The sequence below is a fragment of the Danio rerio genome, chromosome 10 (genome assembly GCF_049306965.1).
Source record: "Danio rerio strain Tuebingen ecotype United States chromosome 10, GRCz12tu, whole genome shotgun sequence".
NCBI classification, from domain to species: Eukaryota; Metazoa; Chordata; class Actinopteri; order Cypriniformes; family Danionidae; genus Danio; species Danio rerio.
The window spans coordinates 43,346,710-43,371,764 of record NC_133185.1 but is presented as its reverse complement, the minus strand read 5'-3'; the positions used below and the strand labels follow the sequence as shown (position 1 = coordinate 43,371,764).

General features: G+C 34.5%; 1 protein-coding gene across 35 annotated transcripts in view; it reads left to right on the top strand.

The window, feature by feature from the left end:
* Window positions 1–7,282: 7,282 nt before the first annotated feature.
* usp25 (ubiquitin specific peptidase 25) overlaps window positions 7,283–25,055 on the top strand; it is a 74,822-nt gene continuing 57,049 nt past the window's right edge. For 34 of the 35 annotated variants that reach the window (XM_073913737.1, XM_073913733.1, XM_073913724.1 and 31 more), the window contains exons 1-5: window positions 7,283–7,514; window positions 14,632–14,709; window positions 14,841–14,985; window positions 19,644–19,767; window positions 20,566–20,728. In XM_073913737.1, coding sequence (XP_073769838.1) covers window positions 7,473–7,514; window positions 14,632–14,709; window positions 14,841–14,985; window positions 19,644–19,767; window positions 20,566–20,728 — 552 coding nt within the window. In that variant the 5' untranslated portion in view covers window positions 7,283–7,472. 35 annotated transcript variants of the gene reach the window in all.

Below are 25,055 nucleotides of genomic sequence, written 5' to 3'. Positions count from 1 at the left end.
TCTATCTAGCTGTCTGTCTGATCTGTCCGATCTATCTGTCTTTCTGATCTGTCTGTTTGTGTCTGATCTAACTATCTGTCTGTCTGATTTAACTGTCTGTCTGTGTCTGATCTAACTCTATCCGTCTGTCTATCTATCTTTCTTTCTGATCTGTCTGTCCTTCTGTTCTATCTGTCTCTCCGTTTGTCTGATCTATCAATTTCTCTGTTCGATCTGTATTATCTATCTATCTATCTATCTATCTATCTATCTATCTATCTATCTATCTATCTATCTATCTATCTATCTATCTATCTATCTATCTATCTATCTATCTATCTATCCATCTGTTTCTCTGCCTGTTGGTTTGGCCATCTATCCATCCATCGATCTATTGTCTCTCTGTCCATCCATTCAATCTGTTCATCCATTCATTCATCCTTTTTTCTTTGTCCATCTATCTATCTGGTCTGTCCGATCCATTCATCCATCCATATCTGTTTGTCTGCCTGTTGGTTTGTCCATCCATTTATTCATCTATCCATCGTCTGTCCGTTTCGATCTGTTTATCCATTCATCCCTTTTTCTATCTATATCTATCTATCTGTCTGTCTGTCTGTCTGTCTGTCTGTCTGTTGGTTCATCCATCTGTCCTTCAGTCCATTCACCCATCCATTCCTCTATCTGTCCTTCCTTTCCATCCATTTATCAGTCAGTCAGTCTGTCTGTCCATCCATCCCTCTATTTATCCTTCCATACATCCATACTTTGAACAATGGAAACCTGTAACCATCGACATCTATAGAATTTGTCCTACAATGGAACTTAATGACTCCTGGTTTTTAACATTCTTCAAAATATCTTTTGTATTCAGAAGAAAATGGAAACTCATAACACCATGGAACCACCTGAGACTGAGTAAATGTTAGTTTTTCAGTGAACTATGCCTTTAATACAGCCATTATTCAACTTCTAAGAACTTATTTAGCATTTCTCTGCACCCGTGAACAGTGTCAGCATCAGTATAAAACACGTGTCTCGACGTGTCCTGCAGCTTTAATCGGTGTGCTGTGCTGCAGATCTCCATTGTCTGCTGCTGATGGTGAAGGTGAGCTTCTTGAAGTCTGATCCAGAGCCTCAGGGTTTGACCTTTCTCTCTCTCTCTCTCTGACATCTTCAGCTCTTTCAGTTCGGTTGCCCTGCAGCTGTGACCCTCCGTCCCCTCTATCCCATTGGTTTCCCAGCAGCCTCTAGTTCTTCAAAGGCCAGCAGAAGTGTGACAGCTGGCAGAAGAAGCTCTGGTTTCATTAAGAGCTGTTGTTGATCAAGTCAGGCAACTGTGCTGTGTCGTTGACCTCAGGCAACAGAGCAGAGAAGAGCTTAAAATTGATTCACACTTAACTTATGTTGGAGTTAACGTTTCACGGGTAATGGCAGGATAAACGGACGGGTATTTCAAGTTCGGTGCTGGAACAGATGTGCTTATGTGACCTTTGATGATACCAGGCTTTGTTCATGAACATGAGAAAACCTTGAACGTGCAAGGTCAGCGAAACTAGTTCTCGGTTTCACACATTCAGACTGAAACAGATTGTTCTCTTTTCATTTCAATTACCTTCAGTATATATGACTATTAACTAATACTTGGGTTTATTTGCAGTTGTATATTAGATGTTTTTGAACATATATTCTCACTAAAATATGAAAATATTTGGATTTATGGAAAATATTTAGTAATATATTATTATATAAATTTGGACCCCATTTTTTTATATTAATAATTTTTTTAATTAAGTATATACTAGGGGTGGGCTGATAAACGATATTATATCGAATCATAATAAAATTTATGTCAATAACAATGATAAGCCCTGGACCTTTTTACTCTATACTTATCTAAGAGCCAATCACACTGCAAAAATGTGCAAAAATCTAAAAGTTAGGTAAGATAAGGTAAAACTTTATTGTCCCAGTTAGGAAAATATGTCTTGGGCTCTTGTCCTCATCTTGCAGTCATCACAAACATGGAAAAAAACAATACAAAAAAAAACAAATAAGTATTTCAATAAAAGTTACATGCCTCTCTTCATATACACGTAAATAAGCAAAAACAGATAGTCTCAGTCTAAGCCACCACTATTATTTAATAGCTTAATGCTTATAGCACAGGTGTCAAACTCAGTTCCAAAAGAGCCGCAGCTCTGCACAGTTTAGTTCCAACCCTAATTAAACACACCTCATCCAACTAATTGAGTCCTTCAGGCTTGTTTGAAACCTACAGGTAAGTGTGTTGGAGCAGGGTTGGAACTAAACTGTGCAGGGCTTCGGCCCTCCAGGAATTGAGTTTGACAGCCCTGGCGTATAGGATGAAAAGAATTTTTATATAATCTACAGCAGTGGTCATCAAACCTGTTCCTGAAGGGCCGGTCTCCTGCAGATTTTAGCTCCAACCCTAATCAAACACACCTGAACGAGCTAATCAAGGTCTTTACTTGGTATACTTGAAACATCCAGGCAGGTGTGTTGAGGCAAGTTGGAGCTAAACCCTGCAGGGACACCGGCCTTCCAGGACTGAGATTGGTGACCCCTGATCTACAGGAAGGTACTCTGAACCTTTTCCCCGAAGGTAACAACTTACATTTCATGTGCAGAACATGTGATTATCAACATGTATCTTCGATTTCAGCGAGTTATCAAAGAAGACACCACAATATTTATATGAAGTGACCTGTGTGATGGTTTGAGTAGTGATGGTCACAGGCCTATGATCACCAACTCTTCTAGGGTCAAACACCATCTCTTTAGTCTTACTGACATTCAAAGCTAGAAGATTATGCACCGCACCAACTCGCAAATCTTTAAATCTCTGAAAAATATTCAGATAAATCTCTATTCTTATTTAATAACCCTAAGATGACAGTAACATTTGAGAACTTAATGTAAATATTAGAATAAGAACATCTTCATGCATCTGTATACAGAGTGAACAAAACCGGTGAGCTACGGCCGCCCTGCGGAGCTCCCGTACTCTAGATATTTTGGCTCAGAAATTGTTCTATTAACACTAACCTGCTGTCTACAATCAGTTAAAAAAGTGTGTTGATATTAGAAAAAAATCCCAGCAACAGCCCTGGATTCCGCCATTTTGGAGTGAAAGCAATCGGCTGTCCATTGGATCTTATTGCTGTGGCGAAGGCAAGCAGCCGCTTTCTTCTCTATTTATTTATTTAAAAAGTGCATTAAAGCTGAGACACAACCTGAAGGACAACAATACAACACTTACTATCAAAATCATCAGCGCTTTTAATACTTTATTTTACAGACTTATGATAGGCCTTTTTCACGGACGGTAGCTAGCACATCTGGTTGAGCGGTAGTTGCATATCCTTACTTCCGGCCGGAGCAATAGCGTCAGATACGCTATAGTCTTCACTACCTGTTTGAAAACTTTGCCAACATTTACCATTTACAGCGGCTGTTTATTGTCTTGTGGACCGACAGCTATCGCTCCACACTCTAAACGTAATAAAGGATATACGTTTTCTCATAAAAATTGCGTTTTTATTTACGAAGGTGGGTGACGGTCCATACGTCAGCATGGTTTAGGTAGGCTGTTTACATTTGTGTGAAATGTACCTTTATCATAGCGTATGCTCTTGGTATTAAACCTTTAAGAGATATAAGGGAGCTAACGTATATAATAATAAATGTTTACATGTATAATATGAAAATGTATAATAAATATGCGATGTAATAAATATTTGATGAAAGGGAGCCTCGACCTTTACTGTATATGTACGTACATGGATGAGTATCTGAAGGGAGGGCAGCTAAATCAGCAGACTGATGTTACACACCGTTCACCGGAAGAAAATATATTTGAAAACTGAACAGAAAACCGAGAGCCACGACCAATGGTTACGACTGCAATATCATATTGATAAACCCATAAAGCATTGCGCATTAGGCGCGCTACGGGCGAGCTTTTTCTCCAAGCAACCTGATTGGTAGATTTGAATTTTTGAATTTTTTCTGGTGTTTGTGCTTAGACAAGCAGCACAAAAACAATTGACTTAACATTTTAACACTCCCGTCTGTATATTATGGTATATCATAATAATAATAATATAATTAGCAAAATAATAATTTGAATATTAAAAAAAATGTAATGTAGGGTAAATTTAGTTGCAACATACAAGAAAGAATAGATTAATTCAAATAATTCAATCTTGATTGTTTCCTAGATTAAAATGAAGGCATTAGAAGATACAAGTGGAAGATGGAATGACTGTGTATTGAAACATTTTTTTACTCAAAAAATATTTTTATGTATTTTAAATGTGGTTCCAGAAAGGCCAAACTTATGTGGGCCACAGATCAGTTTTGAACATCTGGGCCAAATACTACATTTGACATCTGGCCCATGTCTTGTCTGCCGCCTTCAACACGGTGCCACCTCTGCCAAACCTGGGCCATGTTTGGCCCACATGCTGTATGCCAGTGCCGGATGAATGCCTGATGTGCCAGATTTGTGCCAAATCTGGGCCAGAATTCTTTGGTACCTGGGAAGCTTTGTTTGACTCATGCACTGTGTAAATGTATAACATGTTAATACTGCTAAAATATGTCAGTCTGGAATTGTTTGTAGGCTACATGTTTTATTCAGTGTATTGTTTTCAAGATTCGTATCCTACATTACATAATATACATTTGTTTACATCCATATCAGAGCATCCATGCATATGTATATGTCTGTCTCTCTGTGTGTGTGTGTGTGTGTGTGTGTGTGTGTGTGTGTGTGCACAGTTTAAGTCAGAATTATTAGCCACCTGTTTATTAATTCCCCCAATATTTTCCCCTATATGCTGTTGTTCTATTGGAGTTTTTATTCTAAAATGGCCGCCTCGCCATCTAGTGGCTGTTTCCCAAATTGCACTAGAGAGTCGCCTCTTGGTGATTCTATGTGCTTTGGTTCTATTGAGTGTCACCTCTTGGCCATTTGTAAGCCATATTGACAGTTACACTTTTCCCCATTTCAAAAGTATAAAGGTGACACGTCTTGTGTATTCTATAGCCTTAGACTTAAATAAGTAAATAACTTCATGACCAAACATTTTTTTTTTTAAATATACATTTTTCATTTAAATCTGGAGAAAAAAATATTGGAGTTTATATAAAATTTATGGAAATTATATTAAATAAATTTATTTTTAGAATGTTAGTTTATTAAATATTAGAATTGATCTCATGATTTTGGATCCCACTTTGAAAACGACTGTAAATTTACATTAATTCAATTTCGATCGATTTTCAACTAAATTTATGCTTTTCCTTAAATGTTCCACACAAAACCACCTTCATGCGTCATGAACTTTTAGGACAAACATTTCCACAAATCACTTTTACATGTGAAAGGGCACTTTAGAGTCAAGCAATCTCACTAGGGCCAGATTGAGATTAAAGCACTGCCTCTGAGGTCAAAGGTCTTCGCTGACCCCTGAAATCTTCATATCAATCTTCGGAGATCTGGGAGTTGATTCTGTTGAATTGATTTAGTTTAATTAAACACGATGAGGAGGTCTTTATGAATAACATGCTGATGTACTACCAGTGTTATTTTTTAATTTAGCCTCACAGCTGTAACGTGAACTCAGAGGTCACACAGAGGCTAAATCGCATTATGATTACATCTCACTGACCTCTGACCTCTAAATGTGTCTTATGTAAGTCAGAGGGACATGTGCTTAATTAATGTACAGTTTAGACATTTCTGGATACACATATGAAGTGAAATGCCATACCTTAAAGATCATGAGAGGCCATATACAAAGACTTCCAGGAAAAATCTGGAACAGGGCGACAAAACAGCACAATCAGTGTCATGGCGCTGGTAAAATGACACCTGGAGTCAAAAGAGTCTCACTCATTCAGTGCTTTGAGTTTCTATGTTTGAACATCTACAATAGATAAAAAGAGTGAGGGAAACGTAAATTAGCCGAGCTCTTAAAAAAGCGGTAAATGCATCCCATCCTCTGACTGACTTATCTGTGTCCTCTTGGCCTTTATGCTGCTGCTGGGTCACAGCTTATGCAACTCTAACGACGGAAAACATGTACAACTACGCCACCTGCTGGAAGACAAGCGAATATCTATCTATCTATCTATCTATCTATCTATCTATCTATCTATCTATCTATCTATCTATCTATCTATCTATCTATCTATCTATCTATCTGTCTGTCTGTCTGTCTGTCTGTCTGTCTGTCTGTCTGTCTGCCTGCCTGCCTGCCTGTCTGTCTTTCTGTCTGTCTGTCTGTCTGTCTGTCTGTCTGTCTGTCTGTCTGTCTGTCTGTCTGTCTGTCTGCCTATATGAAAATGTTTTTGTTTTTTTTATGCAAGAACATTTACAAAGAGACAAAAGGGTTACATAAATTTAATTCCAGCAAATTATACAAGTTGGGAAATATTTAAAAAAGAAATGCAAAGCAAATTCAAAGGGGGTATATATATATATATTTTTATATATATATATATATATATATATATATATATATATATATATATATATATATATATATATATATATATATATATATATATATATATATATATATATTTATTTCTATATATATATATATATTTATATATTTATTTCTATATATATATATATATATATATATATATTTATTTATTTCTATATATATATATATATATATATATATTTATTTATTTCTATATATATATATATATATATATATATATATATATATATATATATATATATATATATATATTTATTTATTTCTATATATATATATATATATATATATATATATAATATATATATATATATATATATGAAAAAAAAATATATATACCCCCTTCGAATTTCTTTTTTAAATATTTGTAAATAACTTGTATAATTTGCTGGAATTAAATTTATGTAACCCTTTTTTGTCTCTTTGTAAATTTTCTTACATTAAAAAACAAAAACATTATACATATATAAATATATATATAATGGTACATTTTGCATGTTGATGATTTTGTGTTTGTGTGCTTCATAATTGTTCTGAAACCCTGCAATTTGCTGGTTTACATTGTAACATCTTAGATTGTAAGCTATATTATATACAATGCAGGCCACCAGTAGATCTTTTGTGAAGTTTTTTTTTGATCATATGTTTTGCTGCATTGCTTGGATGCGCATTGTTTTGTTTATCCATGTATGAATGTGTGCGAGTAGGGGTGTGTGTTTACTCCACCACTATGACGTAAGGGCGCGCGCACGCGTGTGTGATTCAGACCCAGCTAATGGATGTCAGAGATGTCAGATGTGACTGTACTGCTCGTGTTCGTCATGGCGCCGTTGCAGCGCGGATGAGAGTACAGGCTTTTTCGTTTTTAAACTTTCCTGTTGAGCTCGTAGAACTCCTGTATGCTCCATTTTTACCGTCAAATTTGAGTCCTCTTCGCCTGCATCGGAAGCGGCCATGACCGTGGAGCAGAATGTCCTGCAGCAGCACTCTCAGAAGGTAAGGAGCTAACATTGGGTGAAAACACGGACGCGGTTAACGTTAAGCCCAGCTCAGTTTCCCCCGGTTTGGTCACCTGGGTGTTATAACGGAGGTTTATGGGCGCGACGAAGTTCCGTGGTTCGGTTTGATTGCTGCGGCCTAGTGCTAGCATTACGTTAGCCGCGCCTCACGCTCCTGTGTTTGTTTTCATTTGTTGAACTCTTGCGCTTACGTAATTCTGAATTTTAGGCATTTTAAAGTTTTTTTTCAACGTAAACTATTGTAAATAAAACACCACAAGCTCTTTAATCTGAAACAAACGCTGAGAAATAATCGCGTTTGTGCTAGCAGAGCTAAAGCTGCTAGACTTCCCCACCAAAACAAGCTGTGAAACTCACTCTAAATATGTTTTAATATCAGCGATGGTTATGTATTTGTGTTTAAAAAGTGTTATCATACCTCGGATTTAGTTTGTGATTGACGTTACACGTTTGTTTATGTTCTGACGTCCCCATTGTTGCTTTTACATAAGCACTTTTTATTGTTTCGTTTATAAAATCGAGGATTTGTTTATTTGCGATTTATATAGGTTTATTGTATTAGTGCAAATATTTTTAGCATGTTTTGTTACTTTGTGTTCATGTCGCTTTCAGTTTCATCTCTTTGTAAACAAACTCTATTGGGATAGTTTTATCTGTTCATTAACAGCAGTCTTGTATGATTAATTTAGTTAATATTAGTTTTTTCATGATTAAATTAAATTCAATATTAATCTTGTTTATGAGTATTTATGTTTATTAATGTGCTTATATTATTGGGCTCCACAATATTAGAAAGATTGGATATTGCAATATTGTTAATATTAATCCCTATGGAAAATAACAGCTTAAACCAGCCTAGGCTGGTTAGCTGATTTTAGCTGGTTGACCAGTCTGGTTTTAGAGGGGTTTTGGACATTTCCAGGCTAGCCAGGCGGGGAGCCCAGCCAAAACCAGCTATGGCCATCTTAAACCAGGCTGGTCAAGCTGTTTTAGCTGGATCTAACTGGACGTTTTCCAGCCTGACCAGCTGGGACCAGGCTGGAAATGGCCAAAACCCCTCTAAAGCCAGGCTGGTCATCCAGCTAAAACAAGCCAACAGGGGATACTATTTCTAAATTTAGTTTTATCTGTTCATTAACACCCTCTGCCGTCTTGTATGATTATAAGGTTTGTTAATATAGTGTGTTTTAATATTAGCGATGGTTATGTATTTGTGTTCAAAAGAGTTATAATACCACAGATTGAGTTTTTGGTTGGGTCAACACGTTTGTTTGTTCTGAAAGCCACACTGCTGGTTTAATGTAAAGGTTTTTTATTGTTTTGTTTATAAAATTAAGGATTTATTGTTAATTTGCGCCATAAATAAGATTGTTATATTAGTGTATTTTAGCATATTTTGTTGGTTTGTGTATGTTGCTTTCAGTTTCATCTCTTTGTAAACAAACTCGTTATAGGATGTCATATTTTAAGTTTTCTTTTAATTTTATCTATTCATTAGCACCAGTCTTATGATTATTTAAGTTGTATACATTAGTTCTTTCGTGAGTGAATGAAGTTCAATATTAGTCTTTTGTTTTTGAGGATCTATGTTTATAATGTTGCAGCATGTGTTTATTAATGTGTTTATAGGGCTGCACGATAGTAGAAAAATTTAACTTTGCGATATTATCTATTTCTGTGATATAAATACAATTTAGTGTGTTTTAATTTTAGCGATGTTTACGCATTTGTGTTTTAAAAAAAGTGTTGTTATTCTTCTGATTGAGTCTGTGATTTACATAACACATTTGTTTATGTTCTGATAGCCACATTGCTGCTTTTAATGTAAAACACTTTTTATTGTTATGTTTATAAAATTAAGGATTTATTGTTTATTTGTGCCATGTATAAGTTGTATTAGTGTATTTTAGCATATTTTGTTGGTTTGTGATTGTCGTTTTCAGTTTAATCCCTTTGTAAACAAACTCTCATTGGGGTGTCATATATAGTTTTATCTATTCATTAACACCAAGTGGATGATTATTCAGTTTGTTAACATTAGTTCTTTCATGAGTGAATTTAATATTAGTCTTTAGTTTTTGAGGATTTATGTTTATGATGTCGCAGCATATGTTTGTTAATGTGCTTGTATAATAGGGCAGCACGAGATTTGAAAAATTTTTACTTTGCGAAATTTTCTATTTCTGCAATATAAATACAATTGAATGTGTTTAGATATTAGCGATGGTTATGAATTTGTGCTATAAAGTGTTATCATACCTCGGATTTAGTTTGTGATTGACGTTACACATTTGTTTATGTTCTGACGGCCCCATTGTTGCTTTTAACATAAATACGTTTATTGTTTTGTTTATAAAATCGAGGATTTGTTTATTTGCGCTTTATATAGGTTTATTGTATTAGTGCAAGTATTTTTAGCATGTTTTGTTGGTTTGTGTTTAGGTCGCTTTCAGTTTCATCTCTTTGTAAACAAACTCTAATTGAGATGTCATATTTAGTTTTATCTGTTCATTAACAGCAGTCTTGTATGATTAATTTTGTTAATATTAGTTCTTTCATGAGTGAATTAAATTCAATATTAATCTCGTTTATGAGGATTTATGTTTATGATGTTGCAGCATATGTTTATTAATGTGCTTATATTAAAGGGCTGCACGATATTAGAAAGATCAGATATTGCAATATTATGTATTTCTGCGATATAAATCCCTACGGAAAATAACAGCTTAAACCAGGCATGGGATGTTAGCTTTTCAAGGTATACCACGATTTTGAAAAGTCAGTGTTTTAAAACCGCCAAATTTTTCTGCTACGTTCCTACTGTTCATATAAGATTTTAGTTCTTATGACAACAGTTTCCCCAGCAAAAATATATTTAAAGATACAATTTTAAATTGTAAAGAAATCAGTGTTTTTGAAACTAATGAAAGCTGGTTCGAGCCTCAGCTGGGTCAGTTGGCGTTTCTGTGTGGAGTTTGCATGTTCTCCCTGCGTTTGCGTTGGTTTCCTCTGGGTGCTCCGGTTTCCCCCACAGTCCAAAGACATGCGGTACAGGTGAACTGGGTAGGCTAAATTGTCCGTATTAGTGTATGAGTGTGAATGAGTGCGTGTGAATGTTTCCCAGAGATGGGTTGCGGTTGGAAGGGCATCTGCTGTGTAAAAAACATGCTAGATAAGTTGCCGGTTATTCTGCTGTGGCGACCCTGGATTAATAAAGGGACTAAGCTAAAAAAGAAAATGAATGAATGAATAATTTTTAATAATATATATATAATATTAAACTATACAATCCTAACTCACTGTATTGCAGATCTTGTGACGTGGCTATTGCGGATGTGCACATTGTAATATTGATGCTGAAATGATATATTGTGCAGCACTATCATTTTGTGAAGAAATTTCCCTGTTTGTTTTTTTTTAAGGGCTTGTTCACCCCCAAAAATCATGTTTTACCTTTTACCTTCTTGAATTTCTTTCTTCCGTTAAACACAAAATAAGGTATTTTGAAAAATGTCAGGAATAAGCGTTGACTTCCATTGTATTTGTTTGTCCTAAGTCAATGGTTACAGGTTTTCATCATCCTTCAAAATATCTTCTTTAGTGTTTAACAGAAGAAAAACTCATAAAAGGTTAAAAACGGATAAAGCGTGAGTAAATGATAACATTCAACATCTTAAATGTACTTTGAGTTGCTTTGGCTTTTAATAATAACATAATTATCACATTAGTTGTGTAAATAGGCAGGTTATTCATCAAGTTATTATGCAGCAGCAATCCTGTGATCTTAATTACCCCAGATCGGCTTTCGAACCGCACTTGCAGCAGGTGGTGGGGAATTTAAAACGAAAGTATTTCACATAAACCAAAAGTGGACAGGCTGTATGAATTTCAGCAGTCCCGATCCTGCTCTGAGCTTGTGTTGCTTTATCGTGTTACTGTTGGGAAATGTGTGTTACTTAGCCCAGCGCGTCCGTACCACAGGCTGGGAGGGGTGTGCCTCGTTCAGTGTTGGGACGTGCATGCACCACACATACCCCATGATGTTTCGTGTTATATCTTGAACAGAAAGACATGCGTTTGAAGTTCAGCAAAGGCATCATTATCGCTGCTGGCTGTTAGTTTGTTATATAATGATCATGCCACTTAACTCAAACTTGTATTGTTAGATCTCAGACTAAAATGGTTAGACGAGTAGAAACGGATCAGTCGTAGAGCATTTTGGTCTTGGGAGGATTGTGGTTCCTCCCTCTTTAGCCTGGCACGGGTTGTATTTGACTCATGCCGTTCCTGTTCGCAGCCAGGACTGAGATAAAGGGCCAGTACTCTGTGTTTCCTATCCAGAGGTGTGAGATTTTGATATGTGATATGTGGTGTGTCTTGATATTCTTGAGTTTTGCTGGGGATAGGAACCAGTTAGTTCCTGGGGTAGTAGAGACAGGCATTTTAAGGCATGAGTTTTAGTTTTTTAGTACAAATATCTTTTATTTCTTAAATCAAGAAAAAAAATTTGGACAAGCAAAAATATTGTTTTGATTTCAGAAACAGTAAGTGATCATTAAGGGCTAGCACACCCAAAAATGAAACATTTCCTCTACCCACCACAACTTAAATTCTCTTATTTTGAGTTTTTACTTTGTTTATAGTCTAAATATGTACACTTTTTTTAATCATGAAGCATTTTAGACAAGCAAAATATTGCTTTGATTTCAGAAACAGTGAGTGAACATTAAAGGGATAGCACACTCAAGAATGAAAAGAGTCCTCAACACACTGCAACAAAAGTTCTCTTATTTTGAGTTTTTTTTTTGTAGTCCAAATATCTACACATTTTAAAATCAAGAATCATTTTCTAGACAAGCAAAAATATTGTTTTGATTTCAGAAACATTAAGTCACCAATAAAGGGATAGCACACCCCACAAATGAAATGAATCCTCAACACACTGCAACAAAAATGATACTCTTATTTTTGAGTTTTGCTTTGTTTCTAGCCCAAATGTCTACACATTTTTAAACCAAGAAGCATTTTCTATACAATCAAAAATATTGTTTTGATTTCAGAAACATTAAGTCAGCAATAAAGCAGGTAGCACCCCCCAAAATAAAAAAAACACACTGCAGCAAAAATTATTCTCTTATTTTAGTTTTTGCTGTGATTCTAGTCCAAATATCTACACATTCTTAAATCAAGAAGCATTTTCTGGTCAAGCAAAAACATTTGATTTCAGAAACATTGAGTGAACATTTAAAGGGATAGCACACCCAAAAATTAAACATTTCCTTAACATACTGCAACAAAAATTCTCTTATTTTGAATTTTTGCTTTGTTTCTAGTCCAAATATATACACATTTTCAAGATTCATTTTCTAGACAAGCAATAATATTGTTTTGATTTCAGAAACATTAAGTCAGCATTAAAGGAATAACACACCCCAAAAATTAAATTAATCCTCAACACACTGCAACAAAAATTATTCTCTTATTTTGAATTTTTGCTATGTTTCTAGTCCAAATGTTTACAAATTCTTAAACCAATAAAAAAAGAATATTGTTTTGATTTCAGAAACAATAAGTCAACATTTAAAATGATAGTACACCCAAAAATGAAACATTTACTCACCACACTGCAAAAAATGCCTTTCTTTGAATTTTTATTTTGTTTCAAGCCCAAATATCTACAAACTCTTAAATCCAGAAGCATAGTAAAAAATATTTCACACACAATGAGTCAACATTAAAGGGATAGCACACCCCAAAATGAAAGATTTCCTCAAAACACTGCAACAAACATTATTCTCTTATTTTGAGTTTTTGCTTTGTAGTCCAAATATCTACACATTTTAAAATTTAGAAGCATTTTCTGGACAAGCAAAAAATATTGTTTTGATTTTAGAAACAGTAAGTGGTTATTTAAGGGACAGTACACCCAAAAATGTAAATTTACACACTTTACAGACCCTCAATTGGTTTAAAATCTTAACAGTTTCAACACAAAAGGAGATATTTAAAAAAAAAGCTGTAACTGTTGACTTCCACAGTAAGAAAAACAAATACCACGGTAGTCAATGGTTACAGGTTTCCAACATTTTTTTGAATATCTTCTTTTGTGTTCAACGGAAGAAAGAGACTCAAGCACATTTTTAGCAAGTGAAGTCCTGTGAACAAGTAAATAATGACAGAATTTTCAGTTTTGGGTGAACTATGCCTTTAAGTTTTTCCATAAAACAAGCTAAATAATCTAAATTAACTTGTTTTTAGATTGAAGTAAGATTATTTTACTTTGCCCACTATAAATGTATATAAAAATTCAACATCATTTTGTCATGTATGCACATTTTTGATGTGCATACATGACAATTTTTGATGTGCATGACATGACTATTTTTGGCAAACATTAAATTATTGCAAGTATTTCAGTTAACATTTTTAATGATTATATTGTTTGAGAACTGCTTTTGACATGTATACAGTAGTCAACATCTGAAATGGATCAAAACAAGATATTTAAAATGATCCTAAAACAAGAATAGGTGTTATTAAATAGTTTTTAGGACAACTTTTTAAAGGCTTCGATCCATTTCAAACGTTGACTACAGTAGATCCATTCCTGCAGACATATTACTAGACACAAGTAAAAAAAAATTGATGCTGATCTCAAATGTTCATTATTAGTCTGATGGGAAAATTTGGCAGATATTTTTAAGCATTTTAAATATTTTTTTTTCTGCTTCTTGAACAGTTTTACATGTGGCTGCCTGCCACTTTTTAATTATTTTGCTAGTATTTTTCTTTTGGTTAATGTTCAATGACTTGGTTGCTTTAATTATTTACTTTAATAATTAGCCTTTTAATGGATTTTATGTATATAAAACGTGTTTATTTTTGTCAGGCATAAATTTTGATTTATATAAAAGCAAGTGGCCTTTAGAAATCAGTTGTTCACTATGTATTTCCCTTATTGTTAGGAGTTATTCGTTATCAGTTGCAGTCAAAAATTCCATATTAGTCTTTCCCTAACTGCAATCTTATCGTATGGGTCTATATAAAGCTGTGCAGATAAATGTCTGTTGTTTTCTCTTGTGTTTTCCTCACAGCACCAGCAGACATTACTGAACCAGCTGAGGGAAGTTACTGGAACTACAGATGTTCAACTGTTACAGCAGGCACTGCAGGTCAGCTATCAGTTTCAGGAACTCCATATCTAGCATAATCTGTCTTGTAGGCTTTGTTTGCAGCTGATTTGGTAGATAGATTAATAAGTTATGATAATGAAAGGTGTTTACACATCTCTGTTTATCCTCAGGTCAGTAATGGTGACCTAGTGGAGGCTGTTGCCTTTCTCACTGAGAAGAACGCCAAGGTCCCGCAGCAAGATGAAGCCACCTATTACCAGACGGCCCAAATCACCAACGACAGATACATCAGCGTGGGCAGCCAGGCTGACACAAGTACGTATTTAAATCTCTGAACAATGATTGGCCAGAATCCAGAGGGAAGGTTGTAATGCTCTGTGATGCAGGACAGTCAAATGTTGTGACTCGAAGAAGCAGCTGTGAAAGTTGTTCCGGCAACTTCTGAGCTACTTTGACAGTGTTTGTTTTTTATTTTAATAAGTGGGACTTGAGGATTGATTTATTAATGTGAGATATTACAGGCAAAAAAGTTTTTATACTTTTTGGTTTTTCTTGTGTTTTATTTCAGTCTGATGCAGTGATGGGTGTACAAAGTAACTAGTTAATATAATTAATTTACTTATTCACATAAAAAGTAAAATAGGGGTTTACTTTTCAGTTTTAGGTAATTTAATTGCAGTTACTTGTATTTTACTTGCCCTAAATACAGAAAATACACTCACAGACCACTTTATTAGGTTCACCTTGCTAGTACCGGGTTTTACCCTCTTTTGCCTTCAGAACTGCTTTAATCCTTCTTGGCATAGGTCTGATGACTGGAGGCAAGTTGAATACAGTGAACTCATTGTCATGTTCAAGAAACCAGTCTGAGATTATTTGCGCTTTATGATATGACTTGTGTTATCCTGCTGGAAGTAGCCATCAGAAGATGGGAACACTGTGGTCATAAAGGGATGGACATGGTCGGTAACAATACTTAGGTAGGCAGTGGAGTTAACACGATGCTTAATTGGCACTAATGAGCCCAAAATGTGCCAAGATATTATCCCCCACACCATCACTCCACCACCAGCCTTAACTGTTGATACAAGGCAGGATGGAGCCATGCTTTCATGTTGTTGAAGCCAAATTCGGACCCGACCATCTGAATGTCGCAGCAGAAATCCAGACTCATCAGACTAGGCAATTTTTTTTCCATTCTTCTATTGTCCAATTTTGGTGAGCCTGTGTGATTTGTACCTTCAGTTTCCTGTTCTTAGCTAACCAGCGTGGCACACGATGTGGTCTTTTGCTGCTTTAGCCCATCTGCCATCTGGTTGGATGGGTTGTGCATTCAGAGATGCTCTTCTGCAGACCTCGGTTGTAACGAGTTGTTGAGTTACTGTTGCCTTTCCATCAGGTCTGAAACCAGTCTGGCCGTTTTCTTCTGACCTCTGACATCGACAAGGCCTTTGCATTTCTCTGTAAACCCTATAGATGGTTGTGCCTGAAAATCCCAGTAGATCAGCAGTTTTTGAAATACTTAGACCAGCCAGTCTGGCACCAACAACCATGCCACGTTCAAAGTCACTTAAATCAGCTTTCTTCCCCATTCTGATGCTCAGTTTGAACTGCAGCAGATCGTCTTGACCACGTCTACATGCCTAAATGAATTGAGTTGGTGCCATGTGATCGGCTGATTAGAAATTCGCATTAATGAGCAGTTGGACTGGTATACCTAATAAAGTGGCCGGTGAGCATATATTTAACAGTCCTATATAAAACAATTCAGAGAAGCAGAGAGAGAGATTTTTTTTAGAATTATTTAATTTTATTAAAGGGCACATTTGTCAAGACGACTGAACATAATTTAAAAAAACAATGAATTGAGAGAAATAGTAACAGTACATTTTATATATGAAATATGGTGTCATTTTATGATTCATTTTGTGTTTTAATACTGTTAACTTGTTGTCTTTTTATTATTACATGTCTTTGTAATAAGCTTAAAGACCCCATTTGACAGAATTAGATATATTTCTATTGTTGAGATTAACTTGCTTTAGATTTTTATGTATTTCATGTATTATTAATTGTAATACATTTAATACATACAATTGTAATACTCTCTCTTTCTCTAAAGTCAATTCGTGTTTTAAGTAATATTGAGTCAAGTAATTAAATTACTTTTTTTAGACAAAATGAATCATTTTTAAGTAACTTACCAAAACCCATCTGATGTAAATACAACAATTAAAGTACACTTTAACTATTTATTTTTTTTGTTGCAGTTTTTCAGTTTGTGTTGATGGATTTAAATTACAATACATGTTTTTAAAGGCTGTTTTCTCAAAATGAGTTTTTGTTCTTGCAATAAGCTGTAAATCTCCACTTTAGCAGTGCTTGCATACACTAAACTGCACAATTTTATTCATATCTCTATTCTGAAAGTGTTTGCAGAGAGAGATGTTTTTTGTCTGATCATATACGTTTTTATTCAGCAAAGATTTGATAAAAATAAATTTCCAAAACCCCATCAGTAAAAACCTTTGTCTTTAAAATGTCTGAAAATGAAGCAAAATTTGTTCTTTTTGTTTTGTTATAAATGTATGCATATTTAATGAAATCATGCCTCATTTGCATATTCAAGCATAATGTAAAAAAAAAACCTTAATGTTTGCAATTGTTAATATAAACAGTCTACTAGGGATGTATCATGATAAATATCAGTTGTTTTTTAATGGTATTCACCTGCAACTTCTAAACTGCAGGAGTGAATTAGCACTGCTGCGTCAAACTGGAGAATGAATATTTATGCCACACGCCCTGCTGAAATTCCTCTTCTGGTGAAGTGAGACATCATGTAACTCGCAGCAGTGGGAGTTCTGGCAGATCTTTTAGAAACACATGCACATCATCTCAGAGAGCCAGAGCTTGAAACATCCTCCCAGCTTGTTTTAAATGATGATGAAACTGCTGAGGAAATGCTGACAGGGGGAATGTTAGTTTGGCCTGCTGCCTCATGTTTTTATTTTAGCTCTCCACATGTGCTTAAGAGATATTCAGGATTTTCAGTATCACTGTGATGGTGTGTTATAACCTCTTGAGCTGCCTTATTTACATTTTCATGTTATTGATCGTAACTGATTAATAAGATTGTTCAGAATCTTAATGACAGCTTGTTCGGTTTTGTAGTTTTTCAGGAAATTTTGACGGGAAAGAAATTGACATGTTTTGTAACTTAATCATAGCATCTATATACTTATAATTGGTACATTTCATGTGTTTATTATGCAAACATCTAATGCTTTTAATATGTCAGTCAATAGTCAAGTCACGTTTATTTTTATGGGACAACTTTAAGATATGAAAACTATAATAAATTGCAATTTTTAAACTTGTTTTAAAAATTGTTTAAGAAAAATCTATTCAAATTCAAGAAGCAAACGCTGAAACAAAGAGCTCCTCATTTGAATTATGTTGCAAGTAGAATTGATGTGCATTTGATAATATATTAAAGCACAATATTAAATAGTATTATTTTAACACATCAAATGTGTTTATATAATTTGCTATGCATTTTGGGTTTCACAAATAAAATGTGATTTCACTTTATGTGATATAACTTTATAACATAAAATGGAAACTTTTTAACTTTAAACATGAGAATTTCTTTCAAAATGTAAAGCTTAACACAAAAACTGTAAACACTAACACAAACAACTATTAATTTAAATTTTTTTTAATAACAATTGTGCCTTTGATAATATAATAAATTGCAATAATAAATAGTAATATTATTTCTACATTAAATATATATATATATATATATATATATATATATATATATATATATATATATATATATATATATATATATATATATATATATATATATATATATATATATGCTATAAATTATATATTAAATGTACATTCAATAAAATCATGTAAATAGAACATGTATTTTTTAAATACCAAATTATGTACATTTAATTTCACATGATCTGTGTGTAAATATAATATAATTATAATATAACATACACTGTAAAAAAAATCCAGGGTTCCACACAATTCATACATGTTGTCCCAACAGAAATCGATTAAGTTCACTTATCAAATTTATGTAGTTTGAACAAAAAAAAATTAAGTTTTCCCCCAAAACATTTTCATTTATTTATTTTCCTTCAGCTTAGTCCTTTATTTATAAGGGGTCGCCACAGCGGAATAAGCCGCCAAGTATTCCGGCATATGTTTTATGCAGTGGATGTCCTTTCAGCTGCAACCCAGAACTAGGAAACTTCCATACACTCTCAAATTTTCACACACACTATGGACAATTTAGTTTAACCAATTCACTTATCGTGCATGTATTTGGACTGTGAGGCACTAGTATTTTTAGTCTAACATAAAATATATATAAATATGCTATAAAAAATCTTGTATAAAATGTACATTCAATTAAGTCATGTAAATAGAATAAAGTATAAAACTTGTATTTTTTAAATAACAAATTATGTACATTTAATTTCACATGATCTCTGCGTGTAAATATAATATAAACTGTAAAAGAAAATGCAGGGTTCCACACAATTCATGTTTTCCCAGCACAAATTAATTAAGTTCAAATTCATGTGGTTTGAACAGAGAACAATTAAGCCCGTGTTTTCCCCGTGTGGACGTTGGTTTCCTCCGGGTGCTCCAATTTCCCCTACAAGTCCAAAGACATGCGCTATAGGTGAACTGGGCAAGCTAAATTGGCCGTATGTGTGTGAATGAGTGTGTATGGATGTTTCCCAGTACTGGGTTGCGGCCGGATGGACAAACGCTTTGTAAAACATATTCTGGATAAGTTGGTGGTTCATTCCTCTGTGGCGACCCTTGATTAATAAAGGGACTAATAAATGGATGAATAATAAAATATAAATGACAGACCCTTATTGTTTGCTGCTATTCCTCTTTGTTCATTTTGAATGTTGCTATTGTTTTTTCAGATGTAATTGACCTGACTGGAGATGATAAAGATGACCTCCAGCGGGCCATCGCTCTCAGTCTGGAGGAGTCAAACAGAGCCTTCAGGGAGACAGGCATCACCGATGAAGAGCAGGCCATCAGCAGGTGCCCTTTTCACATTTATCCTGGTCAATGTTATTGGTATTGTTGCCAATTTCAATATATACGAAAACAGCAAGAATAAAAATCTGCACAATGTTATGCAGAGTACAAAGCACTTCAAAAATCTTTAATAATGCATCATTAGAGTGTAAAACATATCGCATAACCAGCATGGTAATTAGGGCTGTGAACATTATACAGGGTGGGCCATTTATGTGGATACACATTAATAAAATGGGAATGGTTGGGGATATTAACGTCCTGTTTGTGGCACATTTGTATATGTGAGGGGACAAACTTTTCAAGATGGGTAGTGACTATGGTGGCCATTTTGAAGTCGGACATCTCGGATCCAACTTTTGTTTTGTCAATAGAAAGAGGGTCATTTGACACATTAAACTTATTGGGAATTTCACAAGAAAAACAATGATGTGATTGGTTTTAACGTAACTTTATTCTTTCATGAGTTATTTAAAAGTTTCTGACCACTTATAAAATGTGTTCAATGTGCTGCCCATTGTGTTGTATTGTCAATGCAACCTTCTTCTCCCACTCTTCACACACTGATAGCAACACCACGGGAGAAATGCCCGCACAGGCTTTCAGTATCCGTAGTTTCAGGTGCTGCACATCTTGTATTGACATATCAGCCAGTTATAATCTATTACTGAACCGATATCAAATCATCTGTAACTTTGTAATTCTGTATCATTTGTAATTTTGACATGCATAATGGTAAAATATAACTGATTTAGTCATGAGAGATCAGCTAGAAGTGAAGTTTTGTATTTTGTCTCTCAGAGTCCTGGAGGCGAGCATCGCAGAGAACAAGGCCAGCCTGAAGCGAACACACACTGAAGTGTGGAGCGATTCACCAAACCCTCACGAGCGCAAGAGGATGGAGAACTGTCCTGTAGGACTGAAGAATGTGGGAAACACTTGCTGGTTCAGTGCTGTTATACAGGTCAGTGTCAGCTGTAGGAATGCATTTGCTTATCTGATCAACAAACGACAATTTCATTCATACATTTTAATTGTGTATTATTAGATGTTTTAAAGTGATTTCTTTAGTCTGGCTGATTATGGTCGTGATACAAGATTATTGTGCAAATATTTTTCTTCATTAGGTGTTCGAGTCTGTATATTTATTTTGTAGAAAATAAAATTTTATTTTTGTATCTGAAAGGTGTTCATTCATGTTTAGAGAACTAGAAATTAGCAAATGGAAGACAATGAAAATGTATGTTAAACTAAACTACAGCAAAGAAATATTTGAGTTTTGGGGAAATTAATGTTTTTATTCTGCAAATGTGAGTTACATTGTTTAAAATCAACAAACATATTTTAAGGAATACTCCACTTTTTTGGAAATAGGCTTATTGTACAGCTAGAGTTAAACATCATAGTTTTAGCATTTTTGAATCCATTCAGCTGATCTACAAGTCTGGTGGGAGCACTTTTAGCTTAGCTTAGCATAAATCATTGTGCTAAGCTAAGCTAAAAGTGAGCTAAAGCTAAAAATCCCCCCATCAGACGCGGAGATCGGCTAAATAAATTTAAACATGGTAAACCTCATCTGTTTAACTCTAAGTGACTTGTATTTCCAAATCAAAAAATTGGATTGTTCCTTTAAAAAAAAATTTTTAATTACTTTTTAAATAAATACTGTAAATAAATGTAAAACTTTTCTAACCTTAAATTATATTGTTGAAGTTTTAAAATTATATTTATGAGGGTTATGTAACCTGTATGATGGTGTAAAATTAATATTGAATGCGTTTTACTTTAAAATGCACCTAATTTACCCCTTTTACAAAATGTAAGATATGTCTTTGGGGTCTCCAGAATGTTTCAGCTCAAAATACCCATCATATCATTTAATATAGCCTCCAGAATCTACCCACTTTGGTGTCTGAATACAGTGTAGCTGTTTTGTAGCCTGTGGCTTTAAATGCTAATGAGTTGTTTCCTCCCACTCCCCGTTCCCACGTGCGTGTCTGCTTCTTATCATGTGTAACATAAGATAAACAGCAGTCAGTGATAGAGACAGACACGGATGAAGCTGAAATACAGCTTATTAGTCAAAAATACCAAGTAAGTGTATTTCATCTATTTGTGGTGAAGTTTATTCAAGCCTTTCTGAAATGATGATTCTCACACAAATGCATTTGCAGTACACACATGTTAGAGTTTACCATGCGATCGTGGTAATTGAAGCGGTTAAGGATTAGATAGCGATTTTACTACAAACAACTTTATTAAGTCTTTATTTCAGACATACTGCTTTAAAAACATTTTAAACTTCTAAAACTTATAAAAATCACAGAGAATTGGAATAAATATTTGAATCTTAATTTATTGAAACATGGCGCATGTCAATCAACTCGTTGGGTGGAGAAAACCGCACTCCTACGTCTTGTTGCGGTAGGACTCATAATTACTGGGATTTGGATCCTATTTTAACTTCAGGAAAATTAAAAAAGAAGCTTGTTGGATTTAAATCACCCCAATATACCTGTGGACACTGTACCTACACACAGTTCTTTCCAAACAGCTTACAAAAGTTGATTTTCATCGTAGGTGCCCTTTAAATCATTTTCATAAGATATTTATTTTATTAAAAAAGTCATTTTAAGTTCCTCAATTTTAAATGGGGATATTAAATGTAAAAGAAAAACAAATATCCCTTAATTTTGAAAATGTGTGTTTGAGATTCTTGATACAGCAAGAATTATTAATATCTAAAAATGACAAAGCTGTGAATTTTTTTTTTTTGTCTCTTACTTTGAGTTGCAGTATAATAAAACACAATGTTGAGGAAAAAGTAAGTTGATTTAATGCGAAATACTCGCTTGGTTTTACATTTAATTTTCCTTATTAGTCTAAATGTAGGCTATTTGCTATTACTATGCAACTTAGCACTTATGTATGTGTGTGTGTGTGTGTGTATAATTAGCAACAGCTTTGAATGTGACTTCAGCTGATTGTTTGTATCTGTTACACGATGTCAGAACATGAAGCTGAGTAATGATCTCTGAGTACTGTCACATGCTGTTTACCTCCTGTGTGTAACCCGACGCCTGTAGAAGCTGCAGCCGCTCTGACTCTCACAGCACTCACGGTTTATAGATCTGAATGAGGAGAAGGCAAATGTGTGAATCTGTCACTGAACACAAGCCGTCAGTCAGTGTTGCACACAGCCATTCTGTCGTGACACTTCAACTTAGTGGCAGAAAAATGCCAAATGCCATTGTGGAAAACATATGCAGCGTTCTTGTTTTGTCTAATGTATCACCACATGTTGTGTTAATTTTCTTGATGAATGATTTTCTTTAGATTTTTTTGTCAAGGGTATTTTGTTCACTGTTGTAATTGAGATAACTAATAATAAAAATTTTTTTTAATCATGATCGCTTCAATACAATCAAAGCTTTAGTAAGAATTAATTCCATTTCATTCATTTTCCTTCAGTTTAATACCTTTATTAATTAGGGGTTGCCACAGCAGAATGAACCACCAACTTATCCAGCATATGTTTTACACAGTGTATGCCCTTCCAGCTGCAACTTAGTACTAGGAAACACTCATACACACTTATTCATACACATACACTACAGCGTATTTAGTTTATTCAATTCACCTATAGCGCATGTCTTTAGACTGTGGGGGAAACCGGAGCACCCAGAGGACACCCATGCCTACATGCGGAGAACAGTTATTCGGTTTAATTTATGTAAATGAATATGTCAGTTTGAAATGAAGCTAAATGTCGCTCGGTTACTTGCTAAATGGAACTGTTACTAGAGTTTTTTGTTTAGTTTTTAGTCCAAATATCTGAAAAATCTTAAATCAAAAAGCATTTTCTAGACAAAATAAACATAAAATGTATTAAGTTAGTTTTTCCTTAAAACAAGCAAAATAATCTGCTGATAGGGTAAGTAAAATAATGTTTTTTTCGCTTTGAAATGATCACTTCTTCTTATAATTTATGCTTATTTATTTGATTTAACAGGGACAATGCTCATTAATCAGTAAATATGCCAGAGTTAGCTCCAGGGGCACATTTTCATCTGTTGCCCCCTGCCACATTTTAAAGGTGCCATATACTGTAGTGGTTTAAAATTAAAGATTTTAAGATTTAAAATTAAGATTTAAATTGTTCTCTGATATCTACATAGTAGGTTTATGGCTTCGGTAAGTTAAAAAAAATCTCCAGGAATGTTCTGTTAAGCTCATTTATTACTCCATAAAATACTCACAGAATTAGAAGGTCCATGATTGACCATATATGGCTCGTGTCGTGAATATTAATGAGCTCTGCTCTGACGTTTTTACATACATACACGCACACGCAGCATGATGCACGCTGAACACTGACAAATATAAACCCAATCAGAGTAACGTTAACCTATTTTGTTCGCCAGATCTCTTGTGGATAAATGCTAGTTAAGGATAATTAAACTTGACAAAAGAGAGTGATAGAGATGTGTCATGTTGTATTTTGAAGCTATAGTCAAAGAAAACACAGCAAGGAATTATTATTAATGGCCAACCGTCGACATTTTTTTCGCTTGTCATTGCACCAACCGGGGGATACCAAACAAGAGCAAAGAGGCAGAGTGTGAGCGGAGCTACAGACGCCTGCTAGCATTTTGCTTAGACAGGCTTTCCTATGGGAGAAACACTTAATACTCCATTACCTGAGACTCGTTTGTGTTTTGACCACATGTTTGGTTGTAGACTATATCAATAAAGTGTTTAGACTTTTAAAAACACTGTTGTAACACATTGAGCTTCTAAGCATTGTTCTTATAACATATTTCTACAGGAGGAAAACTCAAATTATTTCCAAACACCTAAGATATAGTCTGTGTAAGTAAATGCAAGGCTATTCAGTGTTTCCTCTAGGATTTTTTCCAGTTGTGGAGGCAGGCCTTTTTTTACACGGATCAACCAACTACCTATGACGTTATTTCAATAACAAATGTCGTGAGCGCAGTATTACAAGTCAAGATCGCATTCATGTAATACACAATAAATGCACTATATCAATACACATTACATTAACACGAGCATGTGAATCTCTTTGCTTGCTGCAGATTTTTTTCTGTTCGTGCACAAAACTTCTTGCAAACCTTTAAATATACGCTGCTCAAGTGCAGATCTTCTTGTGCGTTTTTAAATAAACCCTACTGAAGTGCGATTTACTGCGATTATTTTATAAGATTTGCTAGGAATATTTATAAATGTCTTTAATAGACCTACAGAGCGGCATTAATGCGTCCTGAAGT